A 17,901-nucleotide genomic window follows, 5' to 3' on the forward strand; every position below is an offset into this window, starting at 1 on the left:
TTCAAATTATTCAAATGTGTTCAAATCAATCAACCAGAACTGGGGATTCTTGTCTTGGAATTCACATCCACCACACAAGTAACTGAACCCAACCCTTTTTGAAACTTCATATTCATCTTCAGTATTCCTGAGTTAATATCCAATGATAAGGTATGGCGTGCTGGTACTCTCTTCTGTCTCCACTCTTGCCTCCAGCAACCTCAAATCCAATCAGGTAACTCAAAGCCTGAGTAAAACACTGTCTTCTGTAGGTAGTAAAGTAAGACTTTTCTAGTCTTCTCTTTTGAGTTTTGAAACAGCTGAATATGTCAGTTCAAGTCGAAGTGGACAAACATAGGGGTATGCCATTGACCTTTATGTGAGCCCCACAGACAGAAACCACAATACACTGAACTCAGACCAGGAATCTGTCCTGACCAGTGGGGCTCACTGACCACGGCAGGACCACAGAGTTCAGGACACCTACTGTGGTCCTGTTTTGGTCGCACTGTGAAAATACACCCCATATCTGACCTGTATCTGTTAAAGGAAGTGATAGGAGATAAATTATCAACAGCAGCAGCCCTGTATTTGAGTTCTACAAATGCAAAATCAGAGGCTGAATCAGAAAAAAAACAAATTGATTCTTTGAATTTTGAATCTTTCCTGGAACTACAGAGATTCTAACTGAATATTAAAATGTATGTTTACAACCCTGGAGTAGTCATTAACAGTAAAAGCAGCATTTGTTCTAGTAACAGAGAAGGAGGACATATAGGTATAACTGTAACAGTGTATATACCAGGAGCAAAAGACTTTCAGAGTCATCATTTGAGAGCCAATTATAAATTACATACGCAGTTATTGTTACTGAATTACATCAGAAATAAGACAAAAAGGGTTAAAAGGGGCCATGACAGCTGCTGCTCCAGTACAATGGCCCCTTATCTTTCATGGGTGCTACAGAATTCAGTGAAAGGGGAATTTGAGAATACAGTCCTAACTGTAACAGAGCTTTACAACAGGGGATTTTTTCCTGCCACAGAAACAACATAAGTTATGACAATAAGATAACGTGATGACACATGATTAATATGTAAAATGAGGAAATTATACAATAAACAAGGAATTAACCAATATATGTAAAAATTGGCCAGATGTATGGAGTGCTGACAGGAATACTTGAAACTATAAAACTACAAACAAGGGTCTCCCTGCATTTACTGCAGACGTAACGGTATTACTAACCGAAAGGATTAACATAGCACCTTGGATACTTAAGAATTAGCATCTGACACTGTAAAACCAGCTGAGTTGGTAACAATGAACTCATTTGTCTGGAGCTTTGCCTTTGTGAGCTTGTGTTTGGGTGAGTCCAGATTATTTTCAGATCCCAGGATCTCAGAATATAATACACACAGAAGCCTAATGTATTATTATGGCACCCTCATTTACAGCAAAATATTGAGCTAATTTTGGAGTGTCATCCTGTGAAAATTCAGGAAAAAATGTTTTTTTCCTTAATTTTCATTTAGAGCAAAACCACATGTGGGCATATTACCTGAACCTTTATACATTCACATTTTAAAGCTATTAGTATGTAGTAAGTATGTCTTCCTCACAAAATACATTCATGTCTGATGTTATTCTGCAAATTGAGTGTACAGTGTTTTATTTCCCTTTATAACACTGAGACACTGTTCCTGTTTTTCTACCATCTTTTACATGTACTCTACCTGCGTCTGCATATTTATCTGCTTCTTAGCCTGCTCGTCAGCTTTGTAGATATGGCAGTACATGAAGAACAACCCGAAATGCACAAAGCTACTCCTAGACAGAAGCATCAAATGCCATCCTCAGATTACATCAATTCAGTGCTACGAACAGCTTTTTAAACACTCCGCTAATCCCTGCATCTGAATAATTTATCCAGTTTGCTCATTCATCCTTTGTGCACACCCTACCCATCCACTGTACTGGCCTGATGTAGTAGCTGCACTAACTGACTAGTTCTTTAAAGGGTCCTGAGGAAACACATCTGGTGAGTGACATGGTTTGTCCTGAGCTCTCCACACAAGCATGCAACAGTGGACTCTGGGGTGTTAGAAATCAGAAATCAACTGTCATCAGTGCGAATTACAGTCAGCTCCCAGTCACCCAGCTCTGGTGTGAAAATCCACGTAAGTGGTCAAAAAATGTATGGATGAAGAGTTTCAAAAAAAAAAATCCCCCCCAACTCTACAAATACTAAACTCAATTAGGACTATGATGGGACCAAGTTTTCTGCCCTTCTCCCCATTCACCTGACAGAGTAACAAAGGATCTGCTCACCCTTAGAGGAATTTGTAGGTTATTGGATCAAGATGGACTTGATACAAATAGAACCAAACCTGATGACGCTGATGAGATACTAATGAAAATAGGGTGATGGGTACTGGGAGGTGTAGTAGGCTGGGACTCTGTTGGACCTGGGAGCGACCTGTCAGTTCTTTGAAGAACCATAACTGTTTTAGTTTGCCCGTCTGTGACATCATCCAACAATGGAATGTAAATAGCACATTACCTTTTTTCCACCAGAACTGAGAAAATCCAGCAATAGTTCAATATATTCAATAGTTCATTATATTTAGAGTCCATTTGGTCACTAAGACCCTGCCCACAATAGTGTTTAATGACCATGTCAAGGGTTCAAACAGGGTTCTGAATGTTCCAACACTTCTTAACACTGTGTTAAGTGTGTGCACACTTAACACAGTTCACAGCTGTGTTCAACAACTGGTTATGGAGTGCTATTCTAGAGGTGGTTTCAGAAAGAGTTTTGAGTCACATCATGCTATCCCAATGTTCAGAGGACCTGTACGGTCCTCCAGTATGCCATGATGCTCAGCAAGCAGCCTGGCAGAGCTGACTGTCACTGAGTTTACCATCAGCTGACATCACATTACATTAGCTAGTAAGATTCTTTTTAAAGCAAGTGAACCTTTCAAAAAAGATAAATTACATATCTTGGGTTTTTTGCATTTGTTATCATGTTACTTCTTTCAACAGCAACAGGGCCTCCTGCATTACTAACAATTGCTTGCACAAAGCAGCAAATATAAAATATTGCAAGCTAACTGGTTATGTTGGAATCCAACCACATGACACAGCTAGCCTCGCACTGACAAATATTGTCTGCTGACTTCTAGACTTGCTAGGTATACTGCTGTCCTGCATGGCAGTATCTACTTGTTTTACTATACTTCCTGTTTGATATTTTAACAACCTTGCTTCGGATTTGAGCATTGCGGCACAATTTCTGAATGCAGAGTTCAACACGAGAAACAGAACTAACAAACCTCAATCTGCATCCTCAACCCAGTTATGCCAAAATTCTGAAATAGTGGTGAACAACTGTAGGGTGTAGAAAGGACCTAGAAAGACATTTTAATACATCTGTTCTTTTACATCAGTAAGATTAGTTTGAAGAATAGATGTAGCAGTGATCAGTTATCCTTCATTGTTTTAACCCTCTAGACTAAGTTAATCATGATAAGAATAATCATAAAATTGGGTCAGTGTTATAATCATCAATGCATCTGTTTCACAGACGAAACAGAATCCCTTTCACCATTTAAAAATGTCCTTTTATGTTGCTCCGTCATACCGGGGACTGATTCCAATTGGCTCACGTGGTTTCCCTGGGCTCTGTGTGATCATCAGTTAACGCTTCCCCAAGAATTTCTTTCACTTGATCCAGGGATTCAGCCTGACGGATTAACTCCAACTTCACCTGAAAAATAAGACAGCAAGGCGGCTAAATGCTAAATGCAGGGTACGAACATACAAATAACCAGGCACTGTACAACCAAGACCAAGGTCTGTGAGTGTTAGCCTGGTCTGACACTGTTGCTCATTTAACTTGAACGGCTACACTTATGTTCTATTGTGCTGGAAGTTGCTCTGGATAAGAGCGTCTGCTAAATGCGTGTAATGTAATGTAATAAAGGACTACAGTACCTCATTGAGCAACACAGATTTTCAAAGTTACATAAACACTTATTTGCACCAATCCTGGATTAAATCAAATATTAAGCCATTAATCTTATTCATATGGTCAAATTAGGACAAGACCGGGGTTAATCAGGGTATTTCACTAGCAGCCCAGTGCTGTATACCTGTAGTGACTGTGACAGCTGCACAAAGTCCCTCTGCACTGCCTGGCTGGTGTCCAATTGACTGCGCAGACTGATCATCTGACTGCGCAGCTCCAGACACTGTTGCTGCAGGGCAGCCTAAGGGAGACAGTGAGGAAGAGAGGTGGATTTATTAAGTATGGAGTCACTTACTGGAAGATAGAATATAGTGCTAGTAGTATAGTAGGGAGACAGAAAGAGGCAACACAACTCACCTTGTCACTGCTCTGAGCCTTGCTATCTCTCTGCAGGTGAGACAGCGCCACTCGCAGGCCAGAGAGTTCAGTGCGACAGGCCTGTAACTCACTTTGCAACTACAAGGAGGAAAGAAATTGCCATTTCAACACAGATACAACACCACTCTGAACCTATATAGAGAAATCTGACCACTCATACTTACATTGACTAACTGAATGTCTTCACACTAAATCACTATAGGTATGTATAATTTTGAACCCTTTTAATATCAAAGGGAAATGTGTTTATTGTCATGTTCAGAATAGCTAATACATATTTTTATCCCTTTAATAAAAAATACCACACTCAGGTGTAGAAACATTGTGGACCAACTGTGTTGGGAACTACCACTCCAAGAATCTCACCTCTTTAACAAAAACTGCTCTGTGAGCTTATCATGACTTCACTGAAAAATATCTGTAAGTCCACTCAACTAACAGCAGTTTTCAGCGTGCATCTTTTTAGAATAAAGTCAGACTTCAATGTTCTAATGTTCACTTTTGACAGTTACCAGTACAATTGGATAATAATGAATTAAATGTACACCCTGTTTTAATATTATATTGCCTACAATAAGTGTCCTGCAAAGGAGACATTGACATAATTATGCTGTACCTTATCATTTTGGCACTGAATACGATCCGTCTCTGTCTTCAGACTGGACAGCTGGACTAAGGGCATGGAAAGAGTCAATTCATTAGGTCAGGTAATTTTATTCATTCTCATAAAGAATACTCTGAGTTAAAAGGAAGTTCTATAATTGGACCTACCTTCTAAGACCTCTGTGGTTGGAGAGAAGTTGATGAGGAGCAGGAAGAAAGAGAGAGACAGAATTTGTTCATTCTGAACATAGCTGAATGACTTTTGGGATACTAGAATCCACCACACTTTCAGAAACAGAAATAATACAGTCCATGGGGACTGACAAGCACAGAAGTACTGTCAGACTGATGAAGAGGTATGAGTACTGGTCAGGAAGATTTGAGAAGCAAGGAGACAAAGGCAGACAGACCGCTCTCCTCGGTCCGGGTGTCCAGCTGCTCCTTCAAGTTGACAATCTCAATGCGTAGTCTCTCCTCACAGTGTGCTCCCTACAGACACAATACAGCATTTTTCACACAGGCAAATAGTATACCCTGATGAGCTGCATACATCTACATGAGAGACTTGTCAATATGTGAGTCATTTTTTTCAATGTGTTCATTCATTATATTCCATATGGGAGAAATGATTTATAAAATATCAACATACATACATACACACACATACAGAACAGGGTGCAGTGTACCTGTTGAGTTGGGCTGATGTCTGTCAGACTGTGCTCACCTCCCTCTTCCACTCTCTCTCCCCTCAGCCTGGACAGCTCACTGCACATCCTCTTCTGGGAGAGAGAGAGCTCGGCCTGGAGGGAAAAAAAGAAAGGTGAGAGGGTGTAAAGCAGAAAAAAACACTGACTCTGAGAAACAGAGGGACAGGAAATCTTCGCTATTCGACTGGATGACATTGCTGTCACTCACCAGGCGGCTCTTCACAGCACTCTGCGATTGGCTCAAAGATTTCTGCAGCTCCTGGAGGAGGTTCTCTGAGGTCTGGACCTGAGTCTGCAAGACTGTAACCTGAACAGAAGACAGGCACCCAAAGAGAGGAAAGAGTAAGACACGTGCAAGGGGAAGATGAGTGGTTTGAGCTGGGGAAAGACAGACAGGCAGAGAGGGAGAGCGAACTCCTCCGCACCTGTCTCTGTGTGTCGGTGGTGTGAGTGACCAGCTCTTTCTCCAGGTCAGCTCTCTCCTCTCGCAGCCGAGTCACCTCACCTTGCAGATCCGTCACCTGACGCAGACAAAAGATAAGCAAGTGTGCACAGAAACAGCACCCTCCATTAGGCACAGGCCAGGTCAGGAAAGTGCATATACAACATCTTACATTAACGTTATCAACAAACATTAATCAGTTTCATTAGATTACATTATTGGCATTTAACGGACGCTCTTATCCAGAGCAACTTACATAGGTTACAATTTTTACATGTTATTCATTTATGTGGCTAGATATTTACTCAGGCAATTTTTGGGGCAATCTTGTGCCCCAGCAGGGAAACGAACTGGCAACCTTTCAGTTAAGAGTGCTGCTCCTTAACGCTATGCAACATTGGCGCCCGATAAATGAAATATTGTGCCTCAGATGAAGAAGCACATTTAAATACACATTACAGACCTGTGTAACAGCAGTTCAGAGCAAAATGGTAACAGTGCGCTTCATTACAGTCATGTAAAAGCATAACACATGACCTTTAGAAACCACTGCAGAATACAATGCATAACCCATGCACCAGAGCAAAGGAGCCTAACTGTGCGACCCTGGACAGTGCAGCTGCGTGTCACCTGTGCGTGCAGGGCGTCCCAGTCTGAGTGCGTGATCAGCCGGTGTCCAGCCGGGGGCAGGTAGATGGCTTCGGGCACCAGCGTGCCTGTGGACAGGAGGGAAGCGGTGTCATCCTGGGGGGGCAGGCGGCGGGGCAGCGAGGGGGTGTCCAGGGAGAAGGAGGAGAGAGAGGAGGTGTCGCAGTGCTGAGAGAAATAGCCCTCAATCAACAGGCTCCCTCCCTCGCTCTCTCCCCCCTCGCTCCCTCCTTCACTATCTCCCCCCTCTCCACGCGCCTCCAGGTCCGCCCTTTCTCCATCATGCCTCTCGGCCTGTATGCCCATCTCTTTATCAGCCTGTCTCCCTCTCTGGCTACTGATTGGGCTGGTGTCTCTCTCTCCATGTCCCTCCTTCGTGACAGGCTCCCCATCACTTTTTCCCTTCTTTATGTTGCCCTGTGAGGAGTGAGAGAGTGAGGAAAGAAAAGGGTGGAGTACATTAGCACCAAATGATTAAAAATTACAGCACATTAACAGGAACATGAGGAGAGCACACACTAGCCACTAAAAAACATTAACACTGTCTATGAAACAGTGAGAGCACAAGCTGCTTACTTACACAAAATATGAAACTAGACGCCACATGTGTAGAGGAAGACAGAGACTGAGAGTGCAAGCTAAATGCTGGAAAGTGTAAAGGCATGGGCAAACCTTGTCAATAGGCACATTATTTCCACCTCTCTTCCACTGAGCACGCTCAGACTGCAGTGCTGAGATCCTTGCTTCATACTGAGCCACCGTCTCTGCAGGAGAAAAATGTCATGTACAAAGTGCATGTTAATGAGAGTGAGAGAGGTTATTGCAGTCAGATTCAATAAAACAAAAGGAATTAAAGGAGTGAGATGACAGAGAAAATGGGTTAAAGCGATTCTGAGATTAGCTGTAGACCAAACAGAGACAGGGTAGTGCAATGCAACATAAGCCATGCAGTAGTTAATATAGAGATGTTTATGTAATAACAAAGCGGTTACTGCAGTACAAATTAAACAGAGAAAAGGGTATTTGAGGGACAGACAGGCATATACAGTGATAGAAAGGGATCTGTGTACTCACTGAAATTACAAGCCTCACGCAGTGATAAAATGAAGAGATGTGTAGTGTAAGTAATGAGGAGGTTTATGCCAGATGTGAAACTGAAAGGTTAATGCAGTATACTTGTGTCAGGACTCTGTGAGAGCTTATAGGGCTGTAACATACCCCACTCCTCCCCTTCCTGAAATGTGTTTGCAATGGGCCTCTGTCTACTGCAAGCTCACCTCTCAAAGCCTCCTGTAGTGACTGAATCTCCTGGTCGCATTGTCTCTGTAGCTCTCCCAGCTCCTCCTGTTTGCTCATCTCGCAAATCGTCGCCACACCCTGCCAGTGCTCCAACTGCGCTCGGCAATCGGCTAGTTGGGCCTGCAGATCGTCTACCAGTTGCGTTGGCGAAAGAGATTAGCAATTCAGTAATAAACGTCGTCAAAAAATAATAAATCCGCACTCTGCATTTCAAATGTGAAGATTGCTCACAGAAGTGTGATCTTAAATCCTAAATTATGTGTATCTGATGTTAGTGGTAAGATTTAACTTACTCGCGGCTACTGGATTAACTCTAAATAGGCTACATTTTGACGACCGTTTCATATGTTGTCGGACGAATGAGTATTTAACAGCTGTCGATACCAAATTACAAAGACTACAGGTACGTCTTGCCCACAATGATTCTGTTCATACTTGGCACTCAATTAAAATGCTGTTGATTATAGCTACGTTGTTTTACCCATTTCTTCTGAGGCACTTGAGGTTGGTTTCATCTCTGGCTGCTCCATGGTTTAAAATCATTCCCTTTTCATCCGTTTATGCGAATCAAATTATTCTTCTTCACACTCACTCGTTTCCGTATCCTAGAAAGAAAGGAATTGGGGAAGACACAGTAATATGAACCTCTTTGATTAGTATCGCTTTCTCAAAAAGTTCAGGAAACAACTTTCCCCGGTCCAAGCCTACGGAAATTACGTAATTATCCTTCCTGAACTCCAGCGTCGGTAAGATATCTACGTACAATATGTTTCCTCACTCTGTGAATAACGTTCAACGTACGTTCGCTTAATTACGTTGACTGTACGGGGTACATGTCCAATGGTAGAAGTACTAGGAACGTTGCGAGAACGAGCTTGTCTGTTTAATCAACGTTACACCTTATTCCCAGATTTAAGAATGATATTTTCATACTGATCGACGAGGCTGAAGTTGGTTTATTCTATCCAGTGTCTAATTCGCCTCTTATTTTTCCCCATCCTCTAAATTGGTTACCATTCGTTCAGCTGAACTGAAGCTGGTTTCTTACTTACAACTTATTCAACAATTCAAAAACGCGCCGCAAAGTCGCGTTTTGTTTAATTTCGCAGGTGTTTTCTGTAATATGCAAGTCGAAACTGGCTGTTGTACAAATATTTTGATTAGGACTACCCAGTTCCAATTTAATTGGAAGTAAGTGAAGCTGATTTTACGCAATAGCAAATTTCGATTGAAATATCACGGGAAAGCACTGAAGTAATAAGACAAAACGCGACGTTGTGGCATAGAATTGCTGAATAAGAAACTGAGGAGAAGAACGCATCTGAATCAAAAGCTTTGAATAGGATACTAGCTTCAGTTCAATCGAAGAGCCAAATGAGACGTTGGAAAAATGAAACCAAATAAATACGACACTGAGTGCGAAAAAGAAATTAACTACTGCCTTTTAAGTTCCAAGCCCATTGTATCAGCACTTCAGCATTTAATAAAAGTTGTGAATTTGCGCAGTACTAATGAAACCGTTATCATCATACATTATCAGCTCATACAGTGGACCAGTTTGTACAATGAGATACAGCAAATACAACCTTACATAAAAGAAAATGATACTTTACCTAGCCTTGTAAGTGTCCCCTCTGCCATTGCATCGTGAGACGAAGACTCCGAAACCTTTTCTAACTGTTGGAGCAAAGGTATTTGGTTTGAATGTTCATATTAGTTATTACAGCTTAACGTTGGTCATATGCGCACAATTTCATGCTCGAGGTGTTACTTTCACATTGAAGGAGAAATCCGCCTACTCCACTGGAAGTTAATCATCGAACTGTCGAGGATCATTTGACAAATTAATGAAAGGCGCACTGAGTTGTGTCACATGACGCCTCCAATCAAATTTGAGGAAGTTGTGCGGGATTGTGGTCCTAACTTGTGCATGGCACAGAGTGAGCCAGATCGTTTGACTAGGAAAACGTTGGAAGGGGATGAACTAGTTAAATTGTTTACTTGCGGTTTTGTTTTCACGCCAACAGTGTGTTTATTCTTTTTGGCACGTAGAGTAAAGTTGGAGTGAAAGATCAGAGAGATGTGCGGTGAGTACAAATTTTCCTCAGTATTCATTTAGACAGCTAAGGTATGACTTAGCCGAGAACGGTTGTAAAACTGTAACGTCTTTTAAATGCTTTGATATTAAAAACATAACAAGATGTTCTGGTTTTCCGTATTCTGTTTGTAAAGGATTCTCTGGCTATAACTTTATGGAGTAACAGATGTCAGTAGATGAAGTTTTTGCCACTACTGGGATCTTACTAGAGCACACGATTCATCCAAATTGTGCAGTCAAATCTCTGTAATGATCTAACAACTATAAGGATTGTATTTCGTGTTTATGTGCATATATGTAGCAGTTGTGGTGGAGAAATGTATGCATTAAGCACTACTGCTGAAAAGCATTAAGCACTATTACTCATATGATGTGATTCCATGTGATTTAATGTGATTCCATGAGTCTAAGCAATGCTGGGGGGTTATCCTAGGTCAAAAACATTTCTTGGAGGCTATTACAGGACAGTCAGTATCAGAGTATGTGACCTTGGAGAAGTACAGCACTGCCAGACCAGCACTTTGAGTTATTTGACCCTTTTTTAAAAAAAATCATCCAGACGCGGGCCTGGAAATAATGGTAAAATTCCATACATGTATGCTTAAAAAATAAAGTGGACTTTGTATTATTTAATAATTTTAAAAAATCATCCAGGTACAGACTTGGAAATATTATTATTACTATTAACCGCTACAATATATTATGTAGTCTAAGCATCATAATTAAAATAATCCACAAAACCACTGTAGTTTACTGAACTATTCAACAGTGATTGAGGTCAGTAGAGGGCGTTTCACGCTGTACTCTTTGGAGTCTTACGGAATCATTGTACTGAGAATATTTCGGGGCATTTCTGGTCTCTTTGTCAACATAGAGAATCATTCGAGTCTGAAGAAACCGTTGTACTGAGTCTGCATCTGAATCAAAAACTTTGAATAAGAAACTAGCTCAAGTTCATTCGAAGAGCCAAATCAGAAGTTGGGAAAATGAAACTAAATGAACCCCTGTGCTTCCTTTTGTGTTTTGTATGTACACCACAGTATTTTTGGAATTCTTTATTTTCTGTGAATTAATTTTATGTACAACTTTATATGCCGGAAGAGACTACTTTGTTCTGTTTTCATGTGGGAAAAAAAAATGTAAGTTTATAAAATCTTTCATTTTATTTGTATGTTTAATAGCCTATATTGGTATTTCAATCTACCAATCACAGAGCGGGGGGAGAGGTCATGCTGTGACGAAATACGGGGATGGGGGAAGTTGCGAGCTGTACTCACTGAAGAGTAGGTCACGGAGGAGAGAGCGCGTAACGTAGTATAACGTTCAGAGTAACGTAGAGAACGCTACTTATCTTCTTTAGTGAAGTTAGTTGATTGTCGAAGTGAGAATCGCAGCTTTACTGCACTTGAGGAACGTGTATTGAGTGATATTTGGGCTAGTTTCTATTGTGGTGGAGAAATGTATGCATTAAAGTACTACTACTGAAAAGCATTAAGCACGATTATTAATATGCTGTGATTTTGTGTGATTCTAATGTGATTCTATGAGTCTAAGCAAGGTTGGGGGGTTATTCTAGGACTAGGTTAAAAGCATTTGAAGGTTATTACAGGACACTCAGTATCAGGATTTGTGATCTTGGAGAAGTACAGCACTGCCAGACCAACACTTTGAGTTATTAAGCCCTTTTTAAAAAAAAATCATTCAGACGAGGACCTGGAAATAATGGTAAAATTCCAGACATGTGTATACGTAAGAAATAAAATGAAAGTGTATTATTTAATTATTTTTTAAAAATCATCCAGGTGCAGACTTGGAAATAATGGGAACTTCCACAAGTGATATGTTTAAAAAATGAATATACAATTAATGGCTATGGGGTTTATGTGACTCTCCAGGCAGAAGATAATGGTGTATCAAGTGAAGATGACGTGATCTTGAAGGAGGAGCCTCCGAAGAGTTAGGGAATTAGGTCACGGTATAGGAGGAGTTGGGAAAACAGCATGAAAAGAGGATGCAGGCAGAGAGGTGGCCAGAGTGTTTGGGGAAGTGCTTGTGAATGTATTGTGACCTGTTGCTTCGCGGACCAACCCGGTTTACTGTATGTGATTGATCACCATATACAATAATCCAAAACCAATTACATCAGACTCTGTGGATTACCTTCATATTCATTTTCTGTAGTTATTACCAAAAAGATATATACAAATTACGTAATTCGGATACGTGGCTGAACAAGTGTGGAGGGAGACCCCAGTCCAGCTGGCCCAGACTGAAGGAGGTTTTCCGCCACACTATCGAAGTGGTCTACTAAGTTTTAGCTAAGGAAATGCTGGCGACAGTTAGCATCCTTCTAGCTGTGTGTAGATTGTACGTGTGGTTATCTTGCTAACCAGAGAGCCGTTTGCTGACACCGGGAGTGCCCATAGGAAGACCGGTTGAGTGCGGGGTTTAAGCTACCGACCGACGCCTCGTGTGGAACTTAGTTGGCTAATCCAAGAGTTCGCCAGGACTTGCTTCACGACTGTTTTTTTTTCGGAACCTGAGTGAATTATTAATTTTTTTCCTTTCTCCGCGCGGTTCGCGCGAAGCGGCCCCTTAGTTTCAAGGCCTCAACGCTCACAAGCATCGACTCAGGCCTGCAACGGGACATTGGTATTTGTAGTTTTCTTGTACTTTAACTAGTTCCGGTTTAGTGTTTTAAGTGTATGGGCCCAATAGGTTCATTTAGCGGTTAAAGAGAATTTATACTGGATACTGTGATAGAAAACTAGCTTCAGTCCGAGCCAGTTGGGCTGAGGGTTCCCTCCACACTTGTTCAGCAGTTCTCCAAAAAACAAGAATAGTTCACAGAGTCTGATGTAAGTAGGTTTATTGCATACATTTCAAAAAGCATACAGTAAACCAGGCTGGTCCACGCAAAGCAGTCTCTGCCACACCTTCTGAATACACTCTCTTTTATACTTTTTCTCCTAGCTCCTCCTGTTGTGGAACTTAAACTCAACAACCCCTCCTTCAGTTTCACGACACGTTTTCTGTACAGCATTGTTTTTCCGGTCTGACATCGTTCCCACTTCATCTTGTGCCTTTTCTGTACACCGTTGTTGCCAAGCACACACCTGTCTGATACACACAAAAAACAACTGTCCTGCCTTGGCCATACACCATTACCTCCAGAGCTGCACATATCTCATGTATAAAAAATTACTATGATTGATTGAATTGATTACTTGCCATAAAAAATAGTTGATTACTTGCTCTGGCCTGTCTGATAACTACTCGGCAATGCTTGCCAAGGTTGCACATGTGCCTGTCCGATATCTGCTTGACAATGCCTGCCAGGGTTGCACATGTCTAAAAATAACTGATTACTTGCTTTGGGTTAACTAACATTTACAGGCATTATTTCCACAAGTCACACCCCTTCCGTAAAAAACGCATTGCAGCATCAGGGAGATGTGACACTAAGCAGTCTTTGTATAACACTGAACAAAGAATCTTAATATTTGCAAGCCCCTCCTCACAGAATCCAATTATTTTTATCTTAAACTCAAGGCCCGTCTTCTGGGCAATGTCCGGACAGTGTCTAACTCCAATTATCAGCCCCAGCAACAGGCTGCAACTTACGGCATACAGATATCTCACAGCTGCATACCCCTCCCACAGTCTTCTGTTTTAGTTTCCGCTCACATGCATACAAAGTATAATAGGATACATGTTGTTTGTTTAAGGTTAACATATTGGATTGTCTGGTTTCCTTATACACTTCCAGACCTCCATATGCGTAGTAGAAATAGAGTAAATGGCTGATTTAATATGTCAATAACTGTGGTTAAAATCAAAAACTGACATCTACTGGCAATGCCTACTACCTTCATGCAACAGTTATCGCCACCAAGTAACAAGCTTGATCATACCACCTCAAGCTCCGCTTTTCTCTGGTGGGGTGAAAATGGCAATGCTTATGAACTATTTTCTACTACAATACTAAAACATTATCGTGAGTTATGTGAATGTAATACCTGTAATGATTTAAGTTACGTTATTGATTGTATTTGTAGAGGTATATTTTTGAACACATTCTAATGTTTATTTTGATGCCTGTAATGGAAATTCTATTCTTGTAATATAGTAAATAATTAAACTTTATCTCTTGTGTGAAATTCATTGTTAGTAAACTGGTTATTTGGTAATATAATATAATATTAGAAACATAACAAGATGTTCTGGTTTTCCATATTCTGTTTGTAAAGGATTCTGTGGCTCTACTTTATGGAGTGAAAGATGTCAGAATTTTTGGCCACTACTGGGCTCCTATTAGAGCGCACGATTCATCCAAGTCCAGTCAAATCTCTGTAATGATCAAACAACCATAAGGATTGTATTTCATGTTTATGTGCATGTATGTGGGAGTGCATGTATGAATGAAAGTATGTGTGGTTATGTGTATGGTTAAGAGATAAAAACAAGAATGTCTGTAAATAACAAGTTATATGCATAAACATCTGTATAGAAACAGCAATTGATATAAAATAGGCTACTTTAAATAAGAGTAATAATAACAGCAATAATAATAATCGTCAATAATATAATTGCAACATTAATTATCACAAACAGCGCTAGTTTATAATGTAACATGATGACAGTTAAACTGCGACATTAGCTCATTAGCTTCGAACCAAATGTGTAGGCCTACAAGTTTCTATTTACTCAATAAAATGTTATTATAAACTAAATGGAAATACAACAATATTTGGCGTATAAATCTAAACATTTAAGTCTGCAAACATTATTAAGTAAAATTCACAAAAAGTACATTTATATGGAATATTTATAACTATAAACATCGTCATTGACGCATACTGTGCTTTTAAATAGTAACTGAATTTTAGAGAATGGAAACAAGTCAGAGGCAGCTTGTCATTGCCCAACAACTGCTACACACTAGGTAGCCACGGAACTTGCTTAGCAAGTCAACCGGCGTGTGCCTTGTAGAATTCATAACATTGATGGGCTGGGGGACTAAATGATTTTTGACAATCATCTGAGTCAAGCGTTTAATAACAACTGTATTGCAACATTGCATTTAGAGGGAAGAGGATTGCCATGGAGTGTCTCACTGCTGTAGAGCCAGAGACTGAAAATGAGTTCACCACACTGGTCTCTAATGCAACCAAGACGGCGTTCACATGCATCAGTATGAACGGCTACCACCGGCAGTCTGTCGCTAAAACGGAAGACCTTCTACAGTCACTCACCACTGCCGAATTGGGCTCTATGTTAAGCATCGGTTCAGATCAAATGAAAGCGGAGACACACAAACCAATATGCATGAAATTAAAGGTGGAAGTAAATGAAAGTGAACTTGGGTTTCAACCAATCAAATCAGAAACCGACAATCTGCACTTTAAGATGGAGGAGCACAATGACCAAAAAATAATTCATAGGGGAGCACCCGTTTTGGATACATCATGCAGTGGACCCAAAGTGAAATCTTCCCAGATAAAAATGGAAAATGACAGGTGGGGCCATGATGAAGAAAGTACACATAGAAAATGTTCTAGTCAAGAGCTGTCTGTTTGGATGACTTCACGTGGTAATGCTACACAGTTTGAACAGACGTTGAAGTCTCACCACATGAAGGTAGAATGTGATACAGAGGATTGTTTTCAGTTTGAGCGGCGCCTTAACACCAAACCTTTGGATGATGGCATAACATGTGGTGGTAATGTGAAAAGATGTCAAATCGAGATCAAACGGGAGACAGAAGAGCTGGGATATGTGACATTAGAACAGCCTCCATTCCCATTAGACTCGGACATTGTCAGTATGGACCCTGATGGAAAACAGCAAAACGACAGCTGTCTTATATCCATTAGTGAAAAGGGGAATGAAGGCCGATCTCAAAGGTCCACTCAAAAGGGACATGTTGAAAACACACCTGATCAAATGAAAGTACAAAGTGATGACCAGACTGCTGTAGCATGTGTGTACGGGAGAAAGCTGAGGTCTGGTAAGCAGGTGATATCAACTTCCAGTGCTAGCTCTGACTGTATCATCATTTATAGAGTCAGAGGAATGGAAGCCTTCTACAAAGAAAAAAATGATTCATCGCAGTCTGATAGAGAACCTATTGAAGGACCTGGTAAACCGGATCCTGCGGTACCAGGAGTTCCCCGCCTCAAGCCACATTTTGTTCAAAAACAAACAGTGTGCTCTGGGAAGGGGCAGACGAAAGTCAGAGGCAATAACCTGCTGCTGCAGCCCTATTCATCACAGTCTCCTGATGACACCTCTGGCTCTGTCAGCCGTCCCTCTTTTGAAAGGGAAGCCTATGAACTACGCAGCCTCAGACCTCGCCAGCCAATCAGCAAAAAAAAGAAACGCTCCTCAGAGCCTGAGCTTAAACTGCACTCGGAGGACAAAGAGTATCACTGCCGCCATTGTGGGAAGGGATTCGGCCATCAGAAACACCTGCAGAGACATCGTCTGATTCATTCAGGGGTAAAACCTTTCATCTGCACCCAATGTGGGAAGAGGTTTAGCCAATCTGCGCACCTGATCAGACACCAGCGCATTCACACCGGAGACAGGCCTTTCCCTTGCCCTGACTGTGGGAAGAGCTTTAACCAGGCGGGAGACCTCAAATCCCACCTGCGCACCCACACAGGAGAGAGGCCGTACACATGTGGCCAGTGCGGGAAGAGCTTTGCAAAGTCCTGCAACCTGAAGAGCCACCAGCGCACGCACTCGGGGGAGAGGCCTTACCGCTGCTCCCAGTGCGGGGACGCTTTCATGGAGATGGGCCACCTGAGGAAGCATAACAGGATTCACACTGGAGAGAAGCCGTACTTTTGCAGTCGCTGCGGAATGGGTTTCACCTGTGTGGGAAGCCTCAAGAAGCACAACCAAAGAAAACACAAATTTATTTAGACCTAAGTGCATTTGCATGAACTAATCAAATGAAAAGTGTGTGTATGAATCAGCACCTCCTGTGAGTTTGTTACATTACCTATTGCCAAACTCTTTTCAAACACATACTGACCTTCAGAAAACCTGATAATTGCAAGTTTTTGCTGTTTTGTTGTTGAGAACAGCTTTATTCAATACATGAATACCTCTGCATCTGTAGGGAAATTTTACCTGTAGCTTTCATCTCAGCAACGCCTGTATGCTCTCTTTTATAAATGTGTGTTATGTGCTAGGCCTGGATGGATTTCATTATAGAAGTGTGCTTATAATGTTTTCCTCAAGAGGGTCCTTATGCAAGGTGCACTGTAAAAAATGATGGGCTGATTTTACTTGGCATGTAAAAATGTTGCACTATTTTTATTTTTAAGTATACTCCTTAACATTTTAGGCAATTTTTACTAAAATAAACTTGACAATACCAAAAAATCTGAATTTCACTTCATGTCTTTACTTAAAAAGTATGATTCTCCAGCCAGTAAAGTTAAGCTGTTTCATTTAGACTTCCTTAATATTTTAAGATGAATATGAGTAATAATTTGAGTTAATACTACGACTACTATGACTACTACTACTACTGCCACTGTGAAAATCTATAGCAGGTGGATTTACTACTAGTTGTATGTCAAATAAATTAAAAATCACTACACAAATAGCAGTCTTTTAGTCAACCTCAAATCAACATCATTTTATTTTAAGAAATGGCATGCAAAAATCATGAGAATAGCACAACCATTGTACCCTTCCC

The 17,901-nt window shown here is 41.0% G+C and overlaps 2 protein-coding genes across 2 annotated transcripts; one reads left to right on the top strand and one right to left on the bottom strand.

Moving 5' to 3' along the window:
* Nucleotides 1-2,202: 2,202 nt before the first annotated feature.
* On the bottom strand, nucleotides 2,203-8,786 carry rabep2 (rabaptin, RAB GTPase binding effector protein 2). Its single transcript, XM_036552560.1, has 13 exons — nucleotides 8,571-8,786; nucleotides 8,068-8,220; nucleotides 7,489-7,554; nucleotides 6,773-7,224; nucleotides 6,126-6,221; nucleotides 5,909-6,007; nucleotides 5,680-5,793; nucleotides 5,404-5,482; nucleotides 5,162-5,173; nucleotides 5,007-5,062; nucleotides 4,370-4,468; nucleotides 4,137-4,253; nucleotides 2,203-3,751 (listed from the first exon to the last, which is right to left on the bottom strand). The coding sequence occupies exons 1-13, from the start codon at nucleotides 8,617-8,619 to the stop codon at nucleotides 3,647-3,649; spliced, it is 1,497 nt and encodes a 498-aa protein (XP_036408453.1). The 5' UTR covers nucleotides 8,620-8,786; the 3' UTR covers nucleotides 2,203-3,646.
* Nucleotides 8,787-12,351: 3,565 nt separating this feature from the next.
* LOC118794303 (zinc finger protein 229-like) lies at nucleotides 12,352-17,164 on the top strand. The gene is made up of 2 exons (XM_036552534.1): nucleotides 12,352-12,839; nucleotides 15,275-17,164. Exon 2 carries the CDS (start codon nucleotides 15,291-15,293, stop codon nucleotides 17,115-17,117), a length of 1,827 nt encoding a protein of 608 aa, XP_036408427.1. The 5' UTR covers nucleotides 12,352-12,839; nucleotides 15,275-15,290; the 3' UTR covers nucleotides 17,118-17,164.
* Nucleotides 17,165-17,901: the final 737 nt, after the last annotated feature.

This window comes from Megalops cyprinoides, chromosome 19 (assembly GCF_013368585.1).
Source record: "Megalops cyprinoides isolate fMegCyp1 chromosome 19, fMegCyp1.pri, whole genome shotgun sequence".
Taxonomy (NCBI): Eukaryota; Metazoa; Chordata; class Actinopteri; order Elopiformes; family Megalopidae; genus Megalops; species Megalops cyprinoides.

Excerpts from the sequence above, each read along its gene's own strand:
- rabep2 (XM_036552560.1), bottom strand. The coding sequence starts at position 8,619 with ATGGAGCAGCCAGAGATGAAACCAACCTCAAGTGCCTCAGAAGAAATG. Across the intron at positions 6,222-6,772 it reads GGGACGCCCTGCACGCACAG|GTGACGGATCTGCAAGGTGA; the intron begins GTGACACGCAGC and ends TGTCTGCGTCAG. Across the intron at positions 6,008-6,125 it reads CCACCGACACACAGAGACAG|GTTACAGTCTTGCAGACTCA; the intron begins GTGCGGAGGAGT and ends TCTTCTGTTCAG.
- LOC118794303 (XM_036552534.1), top strand. The coding sequence starts at position 15,291 with ATGGAGTGTCTCACTGCTGTAGAGCCAGAGACTGAAAATGAGTTCACC.